Here is a 27,950-nt window from a genome sequence, read left to right as displayed (position 1 = left end):
GGACTGAACTCTGTCACTCGCCTTGCTTACAAGTTTAATAAAGGAGAACATGAGACAGAAAACCTGCCATAAAGTATCCATACCACGGTGTCTGCCGAGAGTTCTGCAAGAGTGCAGTATGAACTAAGTTTCTCTGCCAAACAAGGCTTAATAAAATTTTATTAGAGGCAACATCAACATCTTTTTCTTTTTTTATTTACTCTCATTTTAGAATTTATTGTAAATATGATTTGTGTTATCATTGTAAGTGACATTTACTCAAACCAATAAATTAGGCCACTTCAAATTATATTTTTAAGTAAAGCAAATAAAAATATAACTAATACACAAATGTATGTCTTTGATAAGTACATAAATAACTCTTCCATATAAACTACCTAGATCATTATAATCAGCATTTTTGGTGATAAAATATTAAAACTATAAAACTCTATTTCAGCTTCTAGTCATACATTTTTCTTTCTGTCCACTGTACCGTATCAGAAAAGGCTGAGGATCTTTATGATCCACTGCACTTTCACAGGGAATCTTGATAGTGATCCAAAGTTTCCAACCCAGTTTGATTTGGAAAATTTATTCACAGACACAGACTGTATCCATTGTATAGGAGAGTTTATACAGGAAAAAAAAAAAAAAAAAAAAACAAAAAACAAAAACAGAACCTAGAGTTTGCAAACAGATGAAAAGCAGTAGAAAATAACTTTATTGAGATAGAATAAATGTGATTTTTCATAATTTAAGATGGCTATTGAGATATAACAGTATTTTTAAAGTCTATTTAAACTGTCTTTGGGAAAATGAATAAATACCAATTCTTAACAATGAATAGTAAAGCTTTAAAAATAGAAATAAAATTTCACTTAATACATTAGATAGTTTCTATAACATTTGAGGATGTCAATATAAATAGTATGCTTTAGGTATTCTAAGATATTTTAAATATTAAAATTTTTATCATTTCCATGGTGACTTTCATCTCAACAGCAAGATGAAATTTATAGTAGTGTCAGCATTTCTGGTGAAAAGGTAATGAAGAACCTAACACAAACATCCAGTAAAAGGGAAGTAAATAATTATCACCTAAGTGGGAAAATTCAAATCAGCAATTACACATTTGCTTACAAACAGGCAGTTTTGTCTCTAACACACAGTCTGTGAACTGTAAATTAGAGTCGGTAGTCTATTTTTTATAACAAGTGTGGCAATTTAAAAACAACTAATTAGATAGTTTTAGTTTTTCTGAAAGTGTTGAAAAAAACTTGATCATAATCTTGAGTGGCCAAATGTCACTTTGAGGTCAAATGTTATGAAAATTTTGTACTGGATAAATGGTAATTAACTTTGGGATATAATATATCCCAAACTATGTGTGTGTGTGTGTGTGTGTGTGTGTGTGTGTGTGTGTGTGTGTGTTTGTAGGCATCATGAGTACCTCTAAAACTGAAACATTTGTATGAAAATTTACATAAAATGTTAATAGTAGTTTTAAGAGTATATAGTGATTTGTGTTTCACATTGAAAATATGTGAACTTCTATCTTTACTTTGGGTTCAACCAAAATCTTTGGAAGGAAAAAGAGGCAATATGTTTTATAGCTGTTGAAAGTAGAAGTTGAAAAGCAATTAGGACTTTCTTTTCCTCTTTAAATCACAAGTGCTTAGTCAAATATTTTTGTAGGAAATTTTTAATGCAGCAAGAGATAATTTCCCCTTTGACCTTGTTCTTTGGATAGAACAAAGAACTAACATTTCGCCTTTGGAGATTCAAGGAGGATGTCTAAGGAAGATTAAGGAAAGTCCCTCAGATCTTTACAATATCAGACACCAATGCATGTAATTGTGGATTTGACTCATTTTGTAATCACATTAGGATTCCTATATAGGCTACATTGGGTGTAATATTCTTTCCTAAATCTTGCAAGTGTTAGACCATCCTCCATCCTCCCATTCCATGTGTCTGGCTCTAATTTCCTACATCCCTACTTCATACCTCTTGACATCTAAGTAACTCAGGTTTTTGCTCTTCTTGAACAGAAATTGTTTTCCAATCCTGGCCTCTTAGAATTTGTTTCAAATTTAACAGATACAAAACTTAAAAGCAGTTTTGTTCATTTACCACAGCCATAGAATTCACATGAGATCAAATGAATAAGCACAGCATAAATGCACAATGCTGACCAATAGTCTTTGGCATCTTACCTCTCATTGGAAATTATTCTTTGACCATACTTAATAGATACCCATCATGTGATAGATTTAAATGGTGCATATCATGATCTTACTTCTTTTTTAATTAAATGTCCAGATTTATTATGATATCATTTACTGTTCTAGCACCTAATACTAGCACGACAGTATGTGGAGAATTACTTACATGATGTGCTGCAATTCTGATTTTGGCCAAGATGTATAGAATTTTGATTTACTTTTCTCTCTCCCACCAACAGTTGCCACTGCCTAAACCAATTCTTTGCTTTAGAATATGACATGGAAAACTAAATTCTGTATTTTTCCAAACTGTTGCTAAGCTCAATTTTTCTACTGTAACAACATATTTTTTGTTATCTCAGCATGTGACATTGCTATAAATTACAATTGTGTTGCTAAAATTTTAAGAAAGTTTGCCTCATTATTTTGTTGCCTTATAACATATTGTTTTTATAACATTGCTCTTTATTTTTTCAGTGCATCACTCCATTTTCTTTGCTAGATAACAGAAAGTTTGACATTATCATCACTTACAGTATATATATACAACAATAGTAGGAAAAAATAGAGCAAAAAGTAACAAGTTTTTTTTTTACAAATTATTGGAGTCTAGAATTATTAACACTATTTTGGATGAAACCCTCCAGAGTAGAGAAAAAATCAGAACCATTTTATCCCTAGTATTTTATCATGTGAGCTATAATTCATAAATATATCACCAAATACTATTTATATAAAAGGTACAAGATACTGATAATACCTCATGGAGGTTTTAAGTGATAGATGTTAGAGTATATTTTCAGACACATATCTAGTTATGTTAAATGTTTATACTAAAACAAATGGGTTGACAACTTGAACATTATCAAACGAAAAAAATTAACTGTCATCATTCTGGTTAAAAATAAAAACTTTTCCTACAGTATATCTGTCTTCCTGAAAATATAAATTTTCTCATCTGAAGAAAGTATGTCTGTTTTCAAAAACATTAACGCCAATAACAATGGATTTTTTTTTCTTGGTTGTTATAGCTGTACTAATGGGAAGATCTCCTCTAGTTGTCAGTTATGTGATGGCTACTGTTACAATGGTGGCACTTGTCAGCTGGACCCTGAGACAAGCGTACCTGTGTGTCTGTGAGTATAGTATAATGCTGTGGGTGACACCGAATGTGTACGGGATCCACATTTTGTTGTTCTCCTTTTTTGGGTAACACATTTTAAATGAGTGTTTCATGGACATCTCTGATCAAGTATTGTCCCTCATTGGCTCATGCGTTACAGAATCTCCTTCTTCATCAGTTTGCTAATAATTTCATGAGTAAGAGCTCATTCAGTTCTTAGTGTCATGCCATTTCAGACATTCGCAGCTCTTTGAACTTGGAAACTTTGGGGAAAACTGTTTTCATTTGTTGACCTTATTCAGCTATATAAATCCCAGAGATAATCTTTCATGAATCCCTTGTAAGTTTCACCATCATTTTCCAAAGAACTTGAGGTCTCTTTTCAAACGTATAATGCTATTTGATTTTTACATCAGACATAGAGTACTGCATTATGTAAACCAGCTAAGCCCCGTCTCTCCTGTAGAATGTTAATCTGAGTCTGGTTTTCTAAATATGTAGTGGGTATTGGAGATTTTTAATATTCCCAAGAAAATATGGAATTTAGTATTTTCCTCTCAATTATCTGACTGTCCAGAGCAGATGATTTAAAGCCATCTAGCATATGCGGTCACTGTGTTGAGTCTTGTTTGAACCATGTTTGATCAGAGAGATGATGCCCACATGTGGCCCACATCTGCATCTTCTTCCCCACCTTGTCAGTGTAGCATGTGACGAATGTGTATTGTGAAGAAATGAGCATACCTGGGAACATTTTTATTGATGTTACAATCTGTATAAAAAAATTTGAAACATATTTGGCAAAAATAAAGTCAGACGCTTTATTTAGCTGTATTTTACTGAAATTCTGCAGATGCTCTGTGGGGTTTAAAAATCAGCGCTGTGACCAGAAAGAGAACCCTTGTGATCACTACTGTCAGAATGAGGGGATTTGCACTTTAACTGCGTTTAATGAGCCGAGATGCAAGTAGGTTTAACCTTCCACTTACCACTGCACTTCATGTGACGTCATTCCAGGCCACAGTTCATTGGTTTAAATCATGAACATCCACATATGTTTCAGTGTATACTTAACCCTGGGTCTCATTTGTGTCATACTCACTTAACCTTTGCTTCCTTTGCCCATAAGTATGTCCTCCATGGACCACTAGACATTCTAGAGTACAGCAGAGATGGAATAACAAAGTTGGCGAAACTGTCAAATAATAAAAGTACATTTGCTAGAATAATAGCTTTTAATTTAAAAACAAAAGAGAGGTGTCTTTCAGGACTCTTTCTACCTATTATATTTAGAATGATGTTTTTTAGTTATTAATTGATTTTCATTTCAAAAACTGTAGAATAATATGCTATTTTATTTCCAAATGTTTCACTAGTAATTATATTAATTAAGATTTTATAATAAAGTGAATAAGTTCATACTAAAATACTTGCAGAAATTTAAATACTTTATAGCTTAAATTATTTTTATTCAATTTGTAATGTTTTGAACATTAATGAAAAATGCACTCATATTTCTTCTGAAAATGTTAGTGATCACCTCTGAAGTGATAACGTCTGAGTTATTTTGTGACGTGTGGTTGAGTTTCAGAGTTATACCACATTTGACATCCTCCTTAATTCCCGATATCTTAATCAGTAGCTCTGGCTGGCATCTGATAACAGGTGCTCAGTGGTGGTGGCGCCTAACCAGCAATGGTATTGAAGTACAATTTTACTAAAATTTAGCTGTTTCATTTCTCACAGTCTACTACTTTGCTCATAATGAGCTACCCACAGATTTTTTGAGAAAAGCTTGAGCCACAGAGGTTGGGTTTTGAAGGAGGTACCTGTAGGGAGCTGAAGAAAAGTCTTGCAGGTCATCATCAGGACCCCATAAAATGGTTGGCAACACTTGCAGTGAAAAGTGATGGCCTGAATGTGACAGTGAAATTACAAAGAAGAATGTACAAAACAATGAACAATTGCTATGTTAACTCATACATCAAGCGTGGTCCTTGGCCATAAAGTGATCAAGGACTTACGTTAGTTCATTTTAGAAAGTCAAATTTCCTGATCTGGATCCCAATCTTTCTTTTCCTACCACTTTCTCACTCTTCCTGGGCGCAAAAAGACATAAAATTTCAAGCTCACCTCATCCCACCTGCCACAGATCTCAGAATGACTTCTTGTCCAGAGAGTGCCCCTGATCACCTGAGTAACTCTTCCTCACAGATGCGGTCTTCCAGAGTAATGTGTCCTTTCACTTCCCATTCTAACAGATATCATCAAATTCAAAAGATTTTGAAACCATAATCAGCTTCCTTGATAGACTATGTCAAGAAAAATGTGTTTGTTGGAGGGGTTTAGAGAAGACCTTTTGCTTTTATGTATCTTTTTCTTTATCTCTGTCTGCATTTGGTTTTGTAGAAATGTTTCCAGTACAGTGGTGTTCCATGCCCTATAATTTATTCTAAGACTGGAAGCAATATTTGCATTATATTCTTCAAACATTAAACTCATAAAAGAAACATAGTGAAATTAGGTTCTGTTTGCATTCATTAATGAAATATTTATAAACAATGATAAGTTAGATGTTATATTAATTTAGAAGAAGTAAAACCACTAAAACCAACTGAGCAAATACCATATGCCAACTAACAGTATTAAATAATTAGCAAATTTATGAGTAATATTAAATTGCTACCTTGTTAGAATCTAATTGTTTTCCCCATTTAGCCACAGTTTAGAATGATGACACTGTGGTCACATTCTAAGAAGTGGACATTTAAGATTCAGATAATGCTTATTTGATTCTAAAGTCCATGCTTTGGTTATATAACACTGTCTTGATTACTTATCTCTCATTGCTGGGACAAAATGCCTGACACTCAAAATTAAGGAAGGAAAGGTTTATTTAGCTCACAGTTTGCAGAGGTTTCAGTCTATAATCAGCTAGCACCAAAGCAGGGTGGCAGGGGCAACACTTCAAGGAGTATCTAGATAAAGCAGCAAAGCTGAAGTGAAAAAGAGCAAGCCTCTTTTCCTACCTTACACCGCACACGAACCACGCTGCTCCAGGGTAGTGTAACACTCACACCACCTCCATGCCCTCCTCTTGCACAGGCTCAGGATGTTTACAAAATAAGGGCCTGAGCACCCTGCTGAATGGTTAAACTTCTAAACTTCTCAAGCTGACACAAAGAATCAACTCTAACAATCACTTTCTGCACTGTTCTCAAGCTATAATTGTACAATCTATTATATTTAAAGGGCTCAAAATTCATTTTGAGTAAATGAACTGCTTTTGTAAATCAATATATTATTTTGTAGTTGGTATGATTGCCATAGCATAAAAGTGACATGGGTGAACAACTGAATAGAGACATACTAATCATTCCAACTGGATGAGTTTTTAGATGAAGTAACATTTTAACAGTATTTTGAAAAAAAAATAAATAGTTCTACCAAAAGACACAAAATATAGTCAAATAAACTCTGTCTGAAAGTAAAAAGTTATTTATGACAGAAAACATGTTCTAGTGTTTTAATCCCTTGAGAAGGGGGAATCAATAAAGGTAAATTATAATAAGTTTGAGAAAATTTATGAAATAGTAGATTCTGCCAACTTGAAGGGGTATCAAATGTCAAATAGTATCAACTCCAGAAACTTGGAAGAGATGAATGCTGATTAATAGTTTATTGACCTTTTCAGTTAGGAACCCAGTATAAGAGATGTTTGAAAGCAACAAATGGACCAAAAGCAAGGTGCTAAAAAGTTAAAAGTAGGAGACAAAAATAAACATTTTGTTATGAGTTAAAGAAAAAATAGATTGGTGCTAGAAGAATGTAATATTATATTAGGACTTAAAAATATCAAGAGTGCTGTTGATTCTTGTTGTTTGATTTAGGGGCTGTGAAGGAAAGAATGATGGTTTAAAATACCGTTTTCTCATTCGTGTCCCTTAGATTCAAAATTTCTGGAATATACAAAATCTTCTTACTTTCTTTAGGATATTTATAATGTGGCACTAATATGTAAATAAGTCAAAGCAAAAAGTGATAGTAAGCATCTATGATCATGCGCAATTCAAAGTAGTCCAGGAAACGGACCATGAAGCCCTCAGCATATTTTTCTAGTGTGTGAGCAGCCTCACTAGAAAATATTTTTCAAAAACTAGCTAGACATTCAGGTCTCAACTGGTAGTGAACATGTATTATTAATGAAAAGTTCATATGTGCTACCTCATCTAAAAGCTTTTATAGAAAACTAAATTTGGTATAAGATACAACAATAGTGCTTGATTTAGTTTTGTCAGTAGTACATTTTTCTCTGTTTCATAGAATGAAACACTATTTAAACTGTACAGAACTCATATGCAATGTGAAAGTCTATGAAGGTAACACTTTTTCCATACAATATTTTATTGCTGTGTCTTTCAATTTAAAGAAGTGATTGTTTTTTTTTTTTTTTTTATTTGAAAGGCTTCAATTTTTTTCTTAGTGGCCATTTTCATTTATCTATGTGGGGAGGCTTTGAAAAAAGAATGAAATCCAGATATTTCAGATTTCTCTGGCTGAACGTTTTGACATTTATTAAAGTAGGTATACTGAATAAGATTGAAACGGCAAGGCCTCAGGTATGGAGCTGCCTGTTTCAACTGAGGCAGTGGGGGCCACCAACCTGGCATACCTCAGAATGGGATTGCATTTCCTTTTACAGGTAGACTAAAGAGGTGTTTGACTTAATGAGATCTTTAGGCATGCTCTCTCATCTAATCTGGCCATTATTATTATAAGAAGAAATTAGGACAAAGCGAGAGAGAAGCACCATGTAAACATTAGCTTGAAAATGGGTATCTGTAAGTCAAAGACTGAAGCCTCAGAAGAAATCTAGTATAATACTACCTTGTTTTCAGACTTCTAGACCATGAGAAGTTAAATTTGTTTTTAAACTATCTACTATGTAGTATTATTATATGGTAGCCATAGCAAAAGAATACAGATTATGATGCGTAGAAGTGAGGTGAATCTGTGACCTCAAAATGTGGAAATGCCTGTGGAACTGAAGTAAAAGACGGGGGTTTTTAAAAACTTTTTTAAAACCCTAGATGCCTATTAGAAATATGAATATCGAAGTTGCTTCTGGTGAGATGCAAGATGATATTGGGGCACAAGTTGATAGAAACTGCAACAGAGGCCATCATTGTTAGTGCCATAGAAAAAGGGTGGTTGTAATACAGCGTTGTATTGAAAGCAGAACTTTAGAGTGGTTACTCCGTATATAAATATTTTCAGTTAATGGCGTGGTCTATTTTCTTTTTGCTCTTCAAAGTAAAATGCCAAAAAAGAACTGAGGAATTTGTTAAGCAAAATGAACCAGAATTAGAAGATTCAGTCAACTCTCATTCAGTATATACTTAAAAGAAATGAGAAATGCCCTGGAAAGTGTACCGAAACTATAGCTATAATTTCCTGTGAGTTTATGGGTATGACTCGGGAATTCAGTCAGTCCTCTAAGCACAAATGCTGCCAGCTATTATGGACAAAGAGACCAAAAAGTAATGGAAGAAGGATGCTGGGCTTCTGAAAATACATAGAATGCATTAATTGATCAATTCAGCTACTAATGTGTATAATCCTTCAAGAAAAAGGAAATATATTGCCAAAGGTAGTACAGACATCAGAAGAGCTGCCATGCCGGCTAGGTCTTCAAAGAAGCAAGGCCATCTTCTCCAAAGTTCCATAAGGTACTTTCTCAATCAGTGGATGCAAATGTAAGTTTTAAATCCAAGAGAACAAAGCTCCAGCTTACAGTTTTGGAGAAATAAATGCTGTTTACAGACACAGATATGGAGTTGCTGCCTCAACTGAGACATGATGGGCCACCATCTAAGAAGACTAAACAATAAGACAGCTTGTCTGCTAAGTTCAGAGGGCCAAACATTGAGCCAAAGGATGGTCCTCAAACTAGTAATCTAGCCAAATTTGCCCTGCTGAGATTCAGAACTGCTTGAAATTTCTGACTCTTAATTTTCTCCAATTTCCTCATTTTAGAATGAGTTAAGAATGTGGGGGCTATTTTAATGAACTGAATAAACTTCTATACAATGCAAAAACACATGGACTTGGGGGAGCTAAGTGGTGTGGGATATGGGATGAATTTTATGCTACCCAAATTTGTATTTTGGGGCCCTAAATATTGCTATATTGAAGATGGAGCCTTTCAAGGAATGATTATTTGATGGGTGAATAATTAATTAAAATTGGACCTAAGTTAAAAGGACTGTTGTCCTATATAAAAAAAAAGATAAACTAAAATACAAGCACAGAGAACCAGGTTTATGTGAAGACATAGAGAGATGACTATTTATAAGCCAAATGAGCAACATCAGAGTGGTAACACTTTGATCACCAATTCTTGGCAAAAAATCTAAACAAATAAGTTTCTTTTGCTAAAACCTGTTTGTGCCATTTTATTATCACTGTCCTGGGAAATAAATGTAGTCACCATATGCATTTTGGCTGGAGAATTTATTGGTAGCCAGTCTATTTAGACATAATGTTTTTCACCGGAATTCCCAATTTCCCATAGCCTCTTTCTGTTTATATATGTTTTCAAAGTGTACCATCATATTCACATTTTTTCACCTTCATCCCACCAGTGATGAGTATGATACTGAAATGTAAAAATAATATGTCCTGAGCACAAATTACTGAATGGGTCTCACGGAGAATAATGAGGAGGATGGGGATTCTTCCCTTTAGAAATTTACCTCCTCTGTTCTGGGTTTTCAGTAAAGGATTGAACCTCTTTTCTATTCACGTCTGTCTGCTGTTACTGCATCGAATGCAGCACAGCTCTAGAAACTTTGGAGTGAGAACAGAGCAGAATGAAGAAGACAAGAGTCAACATGCAGAAAGCTGCAGTCAGGTGGAGCCCTCTCTCCTGATGGGAGAAAGGAGCTGCCTGGCACCTGTGGTGCATTCATTTATACACTCAGTGTGTGAAAAAGTCCACGCAAAGTTTAAGGGGAGGGCGGAATCTGAGACAGGAAGAATATCTAATCAGTTAGCAGAACAGCGTGTTTTGGTGGTTTTGAGGGAAACAGGAGAAAACTGTCTGAATTATCTCAAGCAAAAGTCAAGTTGCCATGCACATCAGGTCCCTGAGCTGTGCACATTTCTCATGAGGCCCTGCAAACTCAAGAGAGGTAATGGCCTTGTCCTACATACCTGCAGTACAGAGAGCCTCACTCCCAACATCTTGTACTGACATCCCTAGAGAGATGGATTTGCTGTCTAGTATCTTTATTATTAAAGGTAAATAAAGACATTCTGTTTATTACACAAAATAGAGTTAGTACAGATGACCTGTAGTTTGGAGGTATGGTTAATTGAGTTTTCACACTTTGTATTCTATTTGTTAGACCTGTTTGGGTCTTAGTTTTTCTTTAAAATAATAATTCCAGGATTTGCTTATAAAAAACCTCCAGAAGAAAGAAGTTTTGTGTGAGAACAAAGGAGACTAGTATGGAAATGTGTGTAAAGTGCCACTAGCTCCTTTATTTCTGCATGGCTCTGAGCAAGACTATAGCTTCAAAAATATAACCAGCTGCATCTCTGGGGCGGTGTCATGCTGTGATCTGTATTTGTATTTTAGGTGGCTTCCTAATGTGCGCTTGGGCATCCCACATCTTAGCCTCTGTTTTTGTGAAGGTAGCACTTGTCTAATACTCTAACATTGTGCTGAAGGATGGCAGAGGTATGAAAACCCATATTCATTTTATGTATTTCTTTTTTAAAAAATGGACTTTTCTTCATAATATTAATTCTTTTGAAAAATGACTCAGAGTTTTCTATATATCTAAATATCCTTAATTCAGAATGGCAGAGAAAGATCTAAGCATTCTTCAAAGACGTGTTACAGTTATGTAGGAACACAAAGGTCTAGAATATTATTGCAGTGTGGTAACTATAGATAACAGTAATTCACTATATATGTTAAAAAAGTAGAAGAATTTTTAAAGCTTTTGCTCTCAAAAATTATAAACATGCTAAAAATATATTTAACTTAATTTTAATATTGCATAATATATCCATGTACCAATTATTACATGGTAGTTGATTAGTACCAGTGAATATTGTTTTATGTATCAATTATATTTTTTAAAAGTTAAAAAATGAAGCAAATCTTTTGATTTTAATAAATATTTAAAAGTTTCTCTAATTTACCAGTAATAGCCTATGTTATTTTGTTTAGTCAGTTTCCTTATAAAACTATTCATTTGCAGCTTTCCATGTACTTAAGTCATGTTACATGCATTTTATGTGTATTTATGATCCATTTTGAGTACAATCCTATGTTCCTTAGATTTTTTAAATTAATATTTTAATTTTAAATTAATTTTAAATTAATTTTTTAAATGTGCAATGGTTGCCTAGTGCTCCATTGTCTATATTTTCTCTGCATTACTTAACCAAACTTGAATCATTCAATGATTAATTGTATTTATTTTCCTTTTTCACTATATTTTCCCTGATGAAAATCTTCTGTATATAAATATCTTTGGTACTCATCTCATTTATTTTAAATACGAATAATCAGAATTGGAAACCTTGAGGCCAAATTGATAGACTAGCTATCACTGTACACCATTTATGCTACCTCTTTGGGTCATGATATCTTTGTCCATAGCCTGATGAGTTTGGATAACTGCTCACTAATATGCCCCAAAACAATAAATCATAATGTATTTAAAATGAAATCCAACGTTAGATGTTGTCTAACTGTTTTAAATGTGGGTCAGAGAAATATCCCAGTTATAATTTTTTACAATATTTCTCTAATGTTTGAAAGACTTTGAAAAAACACAGAATCCTTTATCAGCAAAAAATAAAGTGTAGTATGGCTGGTAATAGTAATGTATGTCTGTAATCACAGTTATAGAAATACTGAGGTGGAAGGACCACAGGTTTGAGACCTGGGCAACATAGCAAGAAAAGAAAAGAAAACAAAGTAACAAAATAAAATCAGAAGACCTACTATTAAAATATGAAATAACTGAAGAGCTCATCAAAACATTTCTAAATTGCAAATAAATATTTCTTTTTACTGTGCCATGTGGCTTTATGACATACCCTGGATACCTTGAAATATCATGCCAGATTATTTCTAGGTGTAATTGTAGCATATGTATGCCTAATATCAAAAGAAAGAGTTTTATCCCTTGATTTCTCCCATACTGCCTGCTAAGTGTGAATACTAGCAATCTTTCTTTAATTATATTTATTCATCAACAAATATTTACCTATTATAAACCAGATATTCTATTAAGCATTAAGAATGTACCACTGAAAAAAAAAACACAAAAATTTTGACTTTGTAGAGTTAAGTTCAAAGAAGTAAAGGAGAAAAAATAAAGATGTAAAATATTTGCTAAATATTTTAATAGCATTAAATGTTATTATATGTTAAGAGAAAAAGTAAGAAAGAGCAATGCAGAAATGTGAAGGAATATTACTGATTTTACATTAGCATAGCCAGGGAAATTCTCCTTGAAATGGTGACATTAAATGCCATAGGTAGTTGTACAATGACAGAAATTTTAACAATGTAGAGTATAATAAAAAAATTCCCTAGTAAAATAAGAATCCATATAATGTTTTCACTCATTAACCGCAATGGTTTTATCCTGGGTTGTTCGATTTTAGTATCTATGATAGTACAAATAGCTATTTTGAAGAAAAAAACACAACATAAAAGCTAGTGCTGATTTAATATCATCTTGTTTTGAAGTCCCATAAACTGTGGTACGTCTATTTCCACTGGTTTTAACATGTTGTATCTTACTATATTTCACTATATGCTATAGTGTATAAACAAAATTCTTTGTAGGCAAACAGATAATAAAGAAATGTTGTTCGTTTTCTATTAGCTGGTTTTAAATACCTTGTAATTCTTGCATTCTCTTGAATGGCTTCACTCTGTCTTGATATGCTTGATGTTATAGCATACGAAGATACACTCAATTCAAGGAAAGAGGCACTATGGCGACTACTATTATGTTAGATTAGCTGGTGGTGAAACACAATGATGTTTGAATGGTTTGGTTCTGCCCTGCGTTGTTCTGTTACAATGTCCTATCTTATCTCAATCTCCCCCCTCCCCTTTTTAAAAATTTATCTATTTCCTCTCATTTTTTAATTAAGGGAAAACTAAATTAAAAATAGCGGGACATATTATAGTAACTTTCTTGGTTTTCCTATTAACCTGATTTGAACCCCAGTATTGCTCTCCCCATCTTGTTCTGTCTGATTATTCTATATTCTATTTTGATAGTATCAAGTTTGAGGGTATAGGCAACCACTTTGAAGGCAATAAGATATACTATGATGCCCATTATGGTTTGACTATTATCCTTTTTTTGAAGTCCTACAAGGTCTTCAGTGTAGGTTTTATTGGTCTTGTTCTGTACTGTTTTGATCAATTCTATTATACCTGATGATATAGACAACTCAGTTTAAAAACAGCAAGAGGCACAATGGTAACCACTTTTGATCACCTGGTATTCTATTTTTTATCATGTGCTATGCCCACCCTTCTGTTCTGACTCTGTTTTGCTTAGTCACATTTGGTTTTACTCTCTTCAAAAAAATAATAAGAACTGTGGGAGTAATAAAACCCCAAAAGTCTAATTGTTATTGTAAAAAAGAGAGGAAAAGAAGGTGGACTAAGGGATATAACCGCAGGTATGTTCGAGTGTGTAGGATGGAAAACCATTTTACTGAGCTTTTGTTGGATCATTGAACGTAACTGTCTCCAATTTCACTGTATGAATGTCCACTTAATATGCTTTAATTTTGTAATTTGGACAACTGTTCCTGGAAAGATAATATGTAACCTATTAATTAGTGATTTCTTACTGTACCCTTTTAGTGCTTTGTTTTTTATGTCCTTTCTTTTTTTCTCTTTAAATAAAAAAAATAAGAAACCAATTTTAACTAACAGTATGATATAGATTAGAATATATTCCAATTTTTAAAAGCATACATGCTTGTCTTAGTACATAAACACACCTGCATATATGAAGACATGGATATTGATATATAGATTGTAAAAATAAACTCTTTTAAAGAAAGTATGTTAAAATAATAACAGAAATATACTGGTGGGTAATGCTAACGTTTTAGGTATATTTTTAAAAAAATTTTTACTTATTTCAGAAATAGAAAAAAATAAGTTTTAAAATACGTTTTGTCTGTAAGTAGAGAACCAAAAATTATGGCCTTGATGATTGTATTGCTTCTGAAATTGTATCAATGTAAGCACTCTTTTTTTCCCCAAAATCACAAAGTAGAAAAACTCTCTGACATTTAATATGATGAGTGTGTTATTGCTTCTTACCCATGGTAACTCCATGTGGTCAGCAACATGACTGCACAGTCAGTATGTTTTACTGTCTCTTTTCAAACAAAAACTGAATATAACCTGCTAAAATATTTTTCTCATGCATGTTTCTCTTTTTTTCCCAAAGTGTGGGTGATTGGTAAGATTTGCACTGACATCCTATTGCTGTTTTTTTTGGAATATGGTCCTCCACAAATTATCATTCTTAATAGTATCCTGTGTGTGTATGAACATGTGTGTCCTGTGTGTTTACTTGCATGTATGTTTACATGTCTCATATTACTCTTTGATGTTCCGTATTTTATGATGGGTATTGACCTCTCATTCTGCAGTATGAATTTTTACTTTCCATTCTACAGGTCAACAGTATAGTGGATATATACGATATCCACCTAGGGAACTCATATGAATGTAACATAAAACTATCTGTTAAAAAATCATATTATTTTTCTCTTCCTGAAATGTACACATTTTTGGTTCTGTTCTCTCCATATCTCCCTGTCTCTGTCTCTCTGTCTCTGTCTCTCTAGATAGATAGATAGACAGATAGATAAATACACAAATAGATAAATAGGTATAGATATCTATATGTATAGACTATTGCTTTCAACATAGTAAACATTCCACTAAAAATATGTAAACCTAAAACCACTCAAACAGACAGTCATGAAACGATCAGAATCTGGTATTACTTGGTCCTTTAGCAATCTGAAGCTGGAAAACAGTGAGGACAGTGATCCTGTTGTTGAAAATAGGGGAAATTTTTACGTGAACAAAAGGTCGGCAGTACAATGACGGAGACAGCAATAGTAGTTGTGAAGGCACCGCAATAAGTAAGACTAGCTCATCTTTCACTGATTAAACAGAGCGAGCAGTGGCATGTGTTTGCCTCTCTCTTACACCTACAATACACAGGCACTAGCTTAATAAACATTTTACCTTGGTTTTCAAATGTAGGTTACAAAGTGAATGTGTGAGTAATAAAAGCACAGTCACAAAAAGTGACCTGAACTAGGGGCATTATTTTCATTCTTCATTTCAGATTTGTGTTTGTTTCAATCTAATTATTTTATTAATCATTTAGCAGTAATTTACAAGTTCTTTGGGTTAGATACACGAAAGAAAATGCATGAATATTAGAGAAACATTTGTTGAGGCTTTGGGAGACAGATAATGAGTTCTGTTTCTGACACAAATTTTAAAAAGTCAAAATCATCACTCTATATCGTGATGGCTAATTAAGGCCTTGAATTCTGAAAGTGCTGGCCCTGCCGGAAGGAGACTGCACCACATGGTCTTCCTGGGTCCTGCCATCGGGCTAGGCATCCCTCCGGCTGACAACCTGTCTTGTGGCCCCACAGTAAGCAACTGGGAAGAGCCGAAGGAACTTGTCAGGAGTGATCTGAAATACATCATGCGTTTTCAGCAGGAATGTTGAGCAATTTAACTTTAGCAGCCTGTAGTGTTTCAAAAGTCAGGCTACTGTATGTCCTTGATTTGCTGTCTGCCCCTTGGCACACTCTCAAAGCACAAAATCTGAAATGTGCATATCGTTTGAAGCAGAAAAGGCCAAGAAAATTTGTCACATCAGTATCTATCCTTTACTCTCTCAGGTAACAGGTCTTACCCACTCTTTTACCGTGCAAGTCATGGCATAAGGAAAATTAGAAATGCAGGTGCCATAGTTTTCTGTTTGAACATGATCTGTAATTTCTGCTTTTAAAGTACAAGAAGTATAACTTAATAAAAACCCTGATTACATAGGTTACAGATATCCACAATATTCTATACATTTTGCAAAGCTAGAAGAAAGGATTTTAAAAGATTTCTCCATAAACACATATTAAATATTGGCTACTGAAATGGCTGACCTGAAGTACCTGTGTTATAGTATATGCATGGATTAAAACATCTGTTGCATTGTGCCACTAATGCAAACACTTTTTATAGTTTGCTCAATCTGTTAAAAGTAAGTTTAGTGGAATGTATACTGTTCAGTTGCTATTATTTAGAACTTTAATATAATCATATTATTTTCCCTTGATTAGAGAATGCATTCTTGGCCTTATATCTAACTAATACATTAGAACAACCAAAGAAACCAACTATAGGATTGGTTATAGTAATATATATATATATATATATATATATATATATATATTACTATATATAATAATATACAACTATATATTACTTGCCTTTATGTAGCTGATAACTCGTTAAACAATTTTATTGTCTGATTGCTTTCCCTAGAGTTTATTGCTTAAAAAAACACTCCTATTTATTGATTTATTTTTATGCTTTTGAAACCAGATTTCACTATGCAGTTGAGGCTGGCCTTGAACTTACTTTTAGCCTAGCCTGGCATTGAACTCACAGCAATCACTCTGCCTCAGTCTCCTTAAAGGGGGATTATAGGCATGCACTCCCACACTGGACCACATTCCATTATTTTACATCACTGTGTAAACTGATTTATAACAACAAAGTTTTATTTCTCTTTACTGTTTAATGTTTGGAAAGGTCAATTAAAGTGCATTAATCAACCTTCAATCTATTATTTGATCCTAAATTTACTTTGTACTGTTCTCACAAGAGGATTAGAGTTGATATTAAACAGCCACACTTAGTGTGAGGTTAGAAAGTAAATTTAAAATGCTCTATAATGTAGTTTAGCAAAAATTTTTCTTTTAAAGCTCAATATCAGAAAGTGTCATCTTGCTGAGCATGTAGAGAAACTTTGCCTATGATTTGCTCTATGGGGAACCAGAATTAGATATTATAGTTATATTGTAATTAATATATAATCTAATAATTGCTTTTTATATTTATATTATTAAATATTATTTACAAGATTGCATTAAACCCATGTGACATGTAAAATACTATGTATGGAATTGCAGTGTAACAAGAAAGTCTAAATTGCTGTGATTTTTAAAATGCTAAACTTGTTTTGCAAAGTTAAAGAATAAAAAAAGGAAGAAAAGGAATAAAAAGGGATGGACACAGGAAGTAAGGAAAGAAAGAAGGAAAGAAGAAAAGCTGTGAGGTACTGAAAAAAATCACAAAACTCAAAAGGTAAAAATAATTTAAAAACTTGAGGAAAAGGGAAAATAAAGGTTAAAACATAAGAAGCTAGATCTGAGGAGACTGTGTTACAAAGACAAAAAGGACTGATCTTTATAAGAAATGAGAAACCTGAAATAGGGTGAGTTGGTCAAAGAGCCTTTATTAAGTGGGGAGTTCAGATTGCCACTGGGGCTTGCCTGATTACAAAATTCACTTGTGATGTAAGGGTCACCTATACTGGCAGTTTCATTTTAGATGATTATTTTATGTAATTGATAGAATAAATGTATGCTTCATTATAGATTTGCTTGTTTTCATAATAAAACTATTTTCCTTATCAGTGTATCCACCAAAGACCTTGAGAGCTGATATCTTTGTAGTAAACAGTAACAGTCTTAGTTTGCTGCATTCTGAGACAAGAGCTAAATGGTACACATTTTTTATGATTTAGTGAACAAAATTTATTTGTACCTAGATAACTAGAATCTAATCATATAAGTGAAGAATTAATAAGTGTACTAATGAAATTAAGAATAAAAATAACTTTCTTTTATGTCAAATGTTACATAATGCAGTAATATCACTTTCAGAGAGAAATCACTAGATCAGAGCATGCTCTTGTGAGAGGTGTTATATATAGTTCAGAGATAAAAGTACAAATAATCCCATATGCATGGATGTGAATTCAAAAATGTTCAACATTGCCTCCTGTTTCTCTATTCATTATCAAGCAGATTTATTGCTTATACATATATACAGACTGTGTACTACATACTGAGACATGAAATAATACTTATATAATAAACAAGCTCTACCTTTAAGAAATCATACTCCAACAATATTTATAAACAAATTGTATTTAGATACTTAAAAATGCATGTAGAAATATATGCAAATATAGAAGATAATATATCTGTGATTGTAAGCTGCTCAAATATATACACAAACTTGTAACTGACCTCAAGGTTACAGTTTTCTCTATAATGAAAAAACACTTCATAGCACTTTAGATTTAATGAAGACATTACATCAATTTTAAAACCATTGCCTTATAAACCTTCTCATCTTAAGGAAAGAAACCTAACAATTGGATTAGAAAGGAAATGGATGTTAATGGGAATATTTTGTTGTAAGTTTTTAGATATTTCTAGCAATAACATGTTCCTGTATATGTTAAATAAATCTAGTGTTTCATGACTAATAGTTATTTATATAAGGTGAATAAGCTATTAATTCATATGACAACTGGACTAGCACATGTTGCTTATTTTACTTCAGCCTATCTCATTTACATTTTTGATTGCTTATTTTGTTTTTAAGCAATTAAAATTTTCTCAAAAAACTGTCAAAAGCACAAGTTCTGCATTTCGAGAGATGCTGAATTGTAGGAACTGAGTGTTGAAATTGACTAAATTGTTTGGTTCTACAAACATTTATGTTACCTTTGGGGGAATTTGTGGGGATAATCAAGAAATGCTATAACTAGAATATGGGCCACGCTAAAGTTCTAGAAAGAAAATAGTCATTTACATAATGGATTCATTTCCCAGTGGTACTAGCTAACAATTTTAAAAGAGGCTAATTGCATTATATCAGTGCATGGATCTTGTTATGTAAAGTGATTTGGATATTTGTAGGCAATGTACATTTTGTATTTTATATAAGAAGACACTCACATATTCAAACCATTGTAATAAGATCTCTTGATAGCCCATGGCTGCCTCCAAATTTGTACTTATTTGACATTTATGGTAGCATATTACAGACAGCAACAATAACGAACAGTCTGATAAGTGAGTCGAACATGCCAGATACTGCTATGATAATTTCAGGTTTTATCACCTTACATTTTAAAAGTTCTACGAGTTATGAAGGGTCTTTGTTGAGTTTTCACATCAAAAATTTTATACTATTTACTCTTACTTTACACTAAACAAGACATATCCAGATCTAAAGATAGTTTGCCTATGAGGCACTGAGCATGCAGATATTCCCTCTCTAAGTTTCAAGTTTTAAAGTGACTTTGGAATTGGCCACTTATCTTGGGAACTTTCCACCAATATTGCAGCACACATTTAGTTTTTCTGCCCAGCTTTTTTTAGTTGACACACATAAAACCCTCATATGAGTACATTTAATCTATTCATTCTAATAAAACCTTTCTGATCTCTTATAACAGAAAATTCTGGATATTACTTACATGGTGAAAATTTTCATCTGTAAAAATTTCACTTCCTTTGTATATATTTAGTCAGCAGTGTTTTAGTGGCCATTTCTTTGTAAGTCCATTGCATAGAATTTTACATTTAAATATGTCTATCTCAACCTACTTAAACTTTCTTTTGTGCATCACATTTGATGCACAAAATTTGATAAGCCATATTTTATCTTTTCTCATATATTTCCATGATTTTCATATTAAATCATTTTATATAGTCTATGTTATTGATTTTCACTTCTTTGATGGCCAACACTTTAAACTGAAACATCTTATTTTTATCTTGCCTAAGATAAATTTTATTTAGCAAACCACTAGTGTTGTACCTTATCAAATCCTACTTACTTTTCAGAAAGCAAGACCTCTATCTGACCAAAATTTCTTCATATAAAAATAGATTTATTTTGGCTTAATCTCTATAGCAATAATTAACATTTAAATATAATATAGCAAATTTTAAAATTGATATTATGGTGCATTATTATAGAGTCGAATCAAGTATAATGTACAATGTGTCAAACAGAAATTTAAGTGACTGACACAAGCTTTTTTCAGAAACTCATGCAATGTAATTTATAGTCATGTAAAAAGTGACAGTTAAATTTGGTTCACAGTACTGAAAAAACAAATCATAGTACCAACCAGTTTATGGGGGAAAAAAACCCCACAACTAAATAAAGTGGTAATTCCTCTACTTTTGCTACTCAAAAAAATGTGTTGAATTCAAATTGACATACTTTTTAAAAGAATTTTTGACCTCCTAATTAAAGTCTGTTAATGGTCTGAGCATGAAAAATAAATAAAAATATTACTCCTTACCACCCCACAATTAAAAAGATAATGGCATTATCATTAAAGTATGACAAAATAACATTGCATTTTATTTTCATTACTTAGTTGTATTTATTTTGGCAAACTATTTAAATGCTTTCTTCATTTCATACACCAGATAAATTTCTATGTTGTGTATTCAATGAGTTTATTGTTATACAAAATTTTGGCAAATATTAATTGAACTTTATGCAAAATTATAGGTGAGAGTAAAATGGGTTATAAAAATTCTAAAATCCTTATATAAACATGAAATAACTTTATCTGGAGATGTTGTAAGATAAAAAATGAAAATGTTTTAAAATAAAATACAACATTTTTATAAATATCTAAATATTGTCCCCAAATACAAGGAACACTTTTCCATTTTCATGCTGGTATAACTAGAAGAGAAGGAATAAAATGCTGGAAACCACACAGAGGGTCAAGCTTCTCACTCAGGTGCATCACATAAATACAGTCATGTTCTGAAAATCAAAAGAATAAAATTTGCAGAATTCATGAAAATATTTCTCAAGTGACCTGTTTTTCTCTATCATTACTGCATGAGAATGGTTTTGCCTACATGATGATGCATAACATGCATTTTTATTTGTAATTTTTATCAAATGAGCTGTGGGAGCACTCAGTCATGCATGACAGTTGCCTTGCATTTCAAGACTTGCTTCACCCATTTCACCAATGTTTTTCCCTGTGTATAAAAATAAAAAGCAGTGTAGTAAAAGATTTTTCTTTCTAGATATTTCCATCATCACTGTCTGCCCTGCACACATATATAAGAGGACAAATTCAATTTCAAATTGCTTGCATTCACTGCATTCACCTTTGCACTTCATTGTGGTTCAGACTCCCATACACTTTAAATTTGATGAGAAGAGAAAGAAGATATTAATCGCATTGTTTTACCTTAAAATTCCCTCAAAGTGTGTGACTCTAGATCATGTTTGTGCAAATAATGACAGAAATAGTTTCTATAAACTGATCATTGTTATTGTGAAAAACTAAAATTTTAACACATATCAGTATTTTACATCTAACTTAATCTTTGTAATAATCACAAAACTATTATTATTTAGACCAGAGACTTTGTGCCATTAAGTGTAATAAATTCCATCTTAAACATTGTATTTGATTCTCATAAAAGCCAAATATTTTGCTAGTCTAGAAGTACTTATTGTGCTTCCTCATTGGACAGAGCACTATTGCTTTTACACTAGGTGTTCCTTTTTGGCACAGAAAGTTATAACTGAAACAAAGAAATCATAGCTATACAATAATTACAAAAACCATAAAGAGTATGATAAAGTAACAGTGTGTCTCATGGTAATAGTGACATAAGAATTAATTTTTTTTGTCTTTTTTGTTTTCATCGGTACCAGGGATCGAACTCACGACTACCTGCTTGCAAGTTTATGCCACTGAGCTAAATCCCCAGCCCCCAAGAATTAAGTTTAAAAATAGCTAAAATAGGTGTTCAGCTTCCCATGCTCTATACGCAAGGTCTTGGTTTTTTTTTTTTTTTTTTTTTTTGTACTATGGATGGAACTCATGACTTTATGCTTTCCTGGCAGGTACTTGTGCTGCTGAGCTAAATTACCAGCCATACTTTGTTATTCTCAACCAAAGAATAAACAACTGTAGAATGATATTTATATAAGAATGACATCTGTGGGAGTAAGATGTTTAACTCAAATATTTCTTGAAATATGATTTGTGAATTACTTCCATCAGATTTATCTTACTAAGATTCAAATTCTTGGTCAAAATCCTAACTTTTTTTGTGTTAACTCTTACCTGATACTGCAGAATCTGAGCTTTAACAAATTTCAGTTCAGTGATAAATACTCTTTTATCTAGAAGATAAAGAAATACCATAAAATATGCTGTATTTAAGAATATTTTATTCATTGAGTTATAATGGAGGTGATATCATAATTTTTTAAAATGTAGCAATAAGTTATCCCCTTTCAAGTTAATGGCTTAAGAGAAAGGGGAAAAATTAAAGGATCTTAAACCAATACTTCTTATGAGGCAGCTATTGGATGTACTAAACTGCTAGGAACATTGCTTTCGAATGATGATGAACAGAATGAAGGATACATGATTTGAGTAGACCAGTAATAACTTATCTGTCTATCTGTAATCCAACAGTATTTAGTTATATTTGGTGAAAGTTTTTAAAATTTAAATAAGATACAGTGATAAGATAAAATAGATTTTCATTGTTCTATACTTAAGAGCAAAGAGAAACAAATTTAGCATAATGTTTAAATGAATGTTGTGATGTTTGTGTTGCTAAAGAAAAAGACAAGATTCTTTGTGGCTACTATGCCGAGAGAATTTGAGAAAGTTGTTTCTGGGTAAACACCGTGAGCAGTGGATTGCAGTAGTCCGGACTTAAAGATAGCCAGAGGAAGGACTGAGAATTATGCTTGAGGAATAAGAGAGAGAGAGACAGAAAGACAGACAGACAGAGAAACAGAGACAGAGAAATTATGGTCAGCACTATTATGCAGATAACTCAGTGAGAAAATGAACAGGAAATTTTGATGATTTTGCACACATTCCATTTGTTAAATGTCCCACCATTAATGGCTTTGATCATTGTAGTCTAGAGTATGAAGATTTATGAATTTTTATAAAGATGATAAAAATACTTGGTCTTAAATCAACCACTGGAAGAAAAACTTGTGGAGCAGCAAATGCCTTAAATTGCAATTTTGTAAAGTAGGCAATGAGAATAATAATTTCTATTTGATTTAGTATCTCTAAGGAGAGTATTTTTTAAGGCAGGAACAAATGCAAGACAGTGGAACATGTTTTATCTTTAGTCATAAAATATTATTTTGTAAGTAGTAGAAGGAGGTATAGCAAGGTGGTTATTAGCTGATTAAGATATATAACTGTTCAAATTATTTCTCCAGTTCCATCCTTGATAGTTATTTTCAGTATGTAAAAACTAAAATATTTCCAAAAGTTAGGAATTAGATGTGCTTCCACAATTTAAGAGAAGAGCATTGTTGCCATTGGCAGGGACTTTGTTCACACTTTTAAGAATTGGGTTATAAGCCAGAGACAAATTAGTACATTATATCATACTGTAGGACAATACATTTGTCCTACTTAAATAATCCCCAGTTTGTAATAACAATCACCCTATCTTTACCTTCTTTGCTGTGAGTAACTCTTAAGTCATACTTTTCCAAAGTATTTAAAATAAATGGTACCATCTTAGAATGTAACCCGATGGGTTATTATTAAAAGCTCCTGTTCCATTTCCTGACATTGAAGCATTTAAATGTAATGACGAGCTCCAGAGGTTCATATCTCTTGTAGCACTATAAAATATATCTCAGGTCAGTGCTTTTACCTAAGATGAATGCCAATCTACTTTTTTCAATGAGGTAATGAAAGAGCACATTTTGGTATAATAATAGCTCGGTATGATTATACACATTTAGCTTTGTATACACCAGCTATATAAATATATTATTAAGAAATCATTATTAATCTTGAGTTAGAGCATTTAAGACATTCTCAGTGGGCAATCTATGAAGACTTGACAGATGCAAAACTATTACACAGAAAAGAATTTTGTGATCAAAATCACTACAAATATATGTCTGCAAAATATTCCTAACATTTGATTTTGAATTCTGCTGTGGATTATGTCAAACATTAGAATCTGTGAGGAACTGTAACATTATTTCTAGACCATTCAGCGAAATGAGGATTAAACATTATTTTTAAAAGTAATTTTTTTCATGATTCATTTTATCGTAATTTGGTAAAAATGTGCTCTTTTTTCCATTAGTTCACTTCAATAATATGGTCAGAGTCACAATCTTTGACAAAAATTTATTTATGTGTTTTAATGATTTACCTGTACTACTGTTTCTCATAAATTATAATTACATAAAATTATGCCACGTGTAAGTCTTTTATGAATAACTGTTCAAAAAATTGGCTAATGCATGGGGAATGACCTGAATCACAATATAAATAACAGTATTAATTTTCATTTAAATCATGCTCCATATTCATAGTTTTATAATTTATCATTATTAATCAAATAACTGTATTCAAGTAGCATAATTTTCAATTATGCTGAAGTTATTATATGCCTTTAATGAAACAAAGTTCTGTGTTAATGACTTGAGTTTGTCAGTATGATGATTTTATGGTATTTGCCTGTGTTTCAGGAGAGCCAATACTGCCTTTCTAAAAATCACAAATAATGCACATTGTATCACTGAAGCTTAGTTCAGAAAATAGCTTCTGCTCTCTGAATTGGCTCTGACAGAATTGACAGAAAACTTGAAATTGCAGCTATTTAGTTTTGTCCACTGTGCCCAGAGAAAGCAACTTGGAATGGTTCTGGAAGCTGTTCCTTTATTGTTTACAACTATTCTTGATATAGTGGTATTTGACAGTCATTTTAAATAAGAACTGAGGCCAATTAAATTGTTTCTCTGTGGATTTTTTTGTCAGATTCACAGAAGCATCTGTGTTAGCCAGTGACATTGTTTAAGCACAGCTATAACTGTACCAACATTTATTTTTATTCAATCACCTAATGATATGGTTATGATTATTTTAAAGGATAGAATTTAATCAGATCTATTATTTATATCCCCTACTAGATTTGTCATGATAACGTGCTCATGTCTATAAAAAGAAAAGTGCTTCTCTCAGTAAAAACTTGGATAGCTTCTCTTGACTTCACACTAGAAGACATGATCTTTAAAAAAAGGCATTTTATTTCTAAATCTGAGTAGGAAAATTAAAAAAAATCTTCTGCTCAAACACTGACACAAAAGACTATTTGCTGGTTAGTAGTTAATTCCACTTTGGACTTTAAATCATCAGAAAACAAAACATGGAATCTTAATTCATGAAGGATTTCCTTGATATGCAAGCTCAATTTTCCTAAGTGGTTTTTTTATAAACCTCATTAATTCTTAAAATAATTTCCAATTCTTAACTATAATTTCAATATTGATGTTAAATATGCCATTTGAAGTGGAATTTGGAACAGACAAATAACTATGAATCTAAATTCTGAAAAGTATTTCAGCAAGCAATGTCCAGTTGGAGTTACTCTCAACATACTGACAATACACAGGAAATTAGCAGGATTAGCTCTGAATGTTCATGAATCTGTGATGATCCTCTCCTTTATAATTTTATTTAAAGTTCCTACATTAGACTCTTGTGTCTTGTTACCCACTAATCTGTATTGTCATTGTTTGGATCTTTCCAGATGTTCTACCAACTGGTCAGGCACACAGTGTGAGAGGCCAGCACCTAAAAGCAGCAAGTCAGACCATATCAGCACAAGTAAGTTGTTCAGGACACTATCTTGTTTAATCTACATAGCAAAGAAATCTTTTGTTTCTGATGTGTGTGTGTATGTGTGTGTGTGTGTGTGTGTGTGTGTGTGTGTGTGTGTGTGTGTGTTTTGTTTTTGTTTGTTTGTTTGGCTTGGTTTATGTTATTCCTGAAACTTAATAGATCTTCACGGAATCACAGAAGACATCTTTCTTAATTTGAAAGCTTTTGCAAGATGAGAGTTGTTTCAGGATGAGGTGACAAGTGCAGGAACCTGTGTGTTCTATTAGGGATTAAAGTTCATCTCAACAGGCCTGGATTTTCAGAGAACAACTACAAATACAGCATTAGTGTTTATTAGGAAATGACCATCAACCATGAAGGATCACAATGAATGTGAAAATAATACTCCCATTTTTCATTAGATTACAGTGTCTTATTTTAAGAATACCGATTATCAAATTCCATTGATTTCAACTCCCTGACGCAAATAAATGATTTCCAGTATCTCTGAGCACCTGAACTCCGTTCCTGAGTTTGTCCTGTACCTCTGCTTAATAAAGCCTTCCTTTGCCTCCTAAGAAGTGCATTTTAATGTGTTCTTAAATAAACAGGCTTGACTGACTAGTTTAAGAAAAGAAAATTTACTTTTCCCACAATTTTTAATGTGGATGAAACTTATTTTTTCTTTATCATTAAAATACTGATTTTAGAGGGTACTAAGATATTTATCAGCCTTGCACAATGCCTGTGTTTCGTGCAGCTGTAATCTTAGGAAAGGCTAATTGCCATCATTGTTACATTTCTTTCTATATTTTTTGACAATTTAAAACAATATAATGAGCTTGTAAAAATAAAAGTATCCAAAAAAGTTTACTCATTCCTATATGTTTTCATTTATTTGACCATGAGTGGAGATACTTTGAGAATTTTTGTAATATGCACTAGGTTAACATGTACATTCTTTAGGAGAAAAAAATAATTTCCTTGACTCACAAATACTTTAGCAATTTTCCCTGTTTTTGTCAGCTCCAGAAACATCATAAAAAGACAAATGAAAAACATACTACTTCAGAATTTTTGCAAAAGGAAAGATACAAACAAAATTTGATCTTTGTATCCTAGGAGCAAATAGAGCATTTCATAATCTACTATTTTTGTCCTTATTCCCAAATAGTTTCTGACTAATTGCTTTATAACACTGTCCAATTTTATAGCACATAGAGATAGTTTTTGTGTAACAAGTATGAGCATCTTGGAAAAATAACAAATATATCTAAAATTATGTCTGGGAGTATATATTTTAGTGTAAAAAATGAAGTGAGTAATACTTGGTCATGGAGCATTTTGAATTTGTCTTTGCCTGTTGCCTTTAGATCCAGAAGGGAGAAGGTCTAAAGTAAAATACAGGTACATAATTGTAGGATAAGCGTGCTGAGATTTGGGGAATTAGTTCATTAAAAATTTTGTGTGGCATAATATTGTTTGCCTAATTTGATATTAAAAAAGAAAATAAGAAAAATAGAAGTATGTTCTCCCTTTTCAGGATGTAAGTCTCAAAATAATTTTACTAATAAAAATTTTGGAGATATACAAATATAACACAATCTTAAAAACGATGTCTATAAAGCAACATTCATTAAAAGTGTTTTCAAAAAAATAAAAACTGCATTTGAAGATATCAGTCTGATGAGCACACCAAATTTATAAATGTATCATGTGAGGTTTAGTGCTTTAGCCTTTCTTTCATGTTAATTTCTATGTTTCTTATTATAAATAATT

The 27,950-nt window shown here is 32.4% G+C and overlaps 1 protein-coding gene across 6 annotated transcripts in view; it reads left to right on the top strand.

Moving 5' to 3' along the window:
* Lrp1b (LDL receptor related protein 1B) overlaps window positions 1-27,950 on the top strand; it is a 1,703,137-nt gene that overhangs the window by 1,659,274 nt on the left and 15,913 nt on the right. For 4 of the 6 annotated variants that reach the window (XM_063259026.1, XM_063259028.1, XM_063259024.1 and 1 more), the window contains 3 exons: window positions 3,239-3,343; window positions 4,184-4,297; window positions 26,101-26,177. In XM_063259026.1, the coding sequence (XP_063115096.1) occupies window positions 3,239-3,343; window positions 4,184-4,297; window positions 26,101-26,177 (296 nt within the window). The remainder of the gene's footprint in view (window positions 1-3,238; window positions 3,344-4,183; window positions 4,298-26,100; window positions 26,178-27,950) is intronic. The other 2 variants (XM_063259025.1, XM_063259027.1) reach the window with 1 other exon arrangement.

Source organism: Cavia porcellus, unplaced genomic scaffold (assembly GCF_034190915.1).
Source record: "Cavia porcellus strain 051 isolate PalLab524CR breed Dunkin Hartley unplaced genomic scaffold, mCavPor4.1 scaffold_12, whole genome shotgun sequence".
Taxonomy (NCBI): Eukaryota; Metazoa; Chordata; class Mammalia; order Rodentia; family Caviidae; genus Cavia; species Cavia porcellus.
This window is presented reverse-complemented; position numbering and strand designations above follow the sequence as displayed.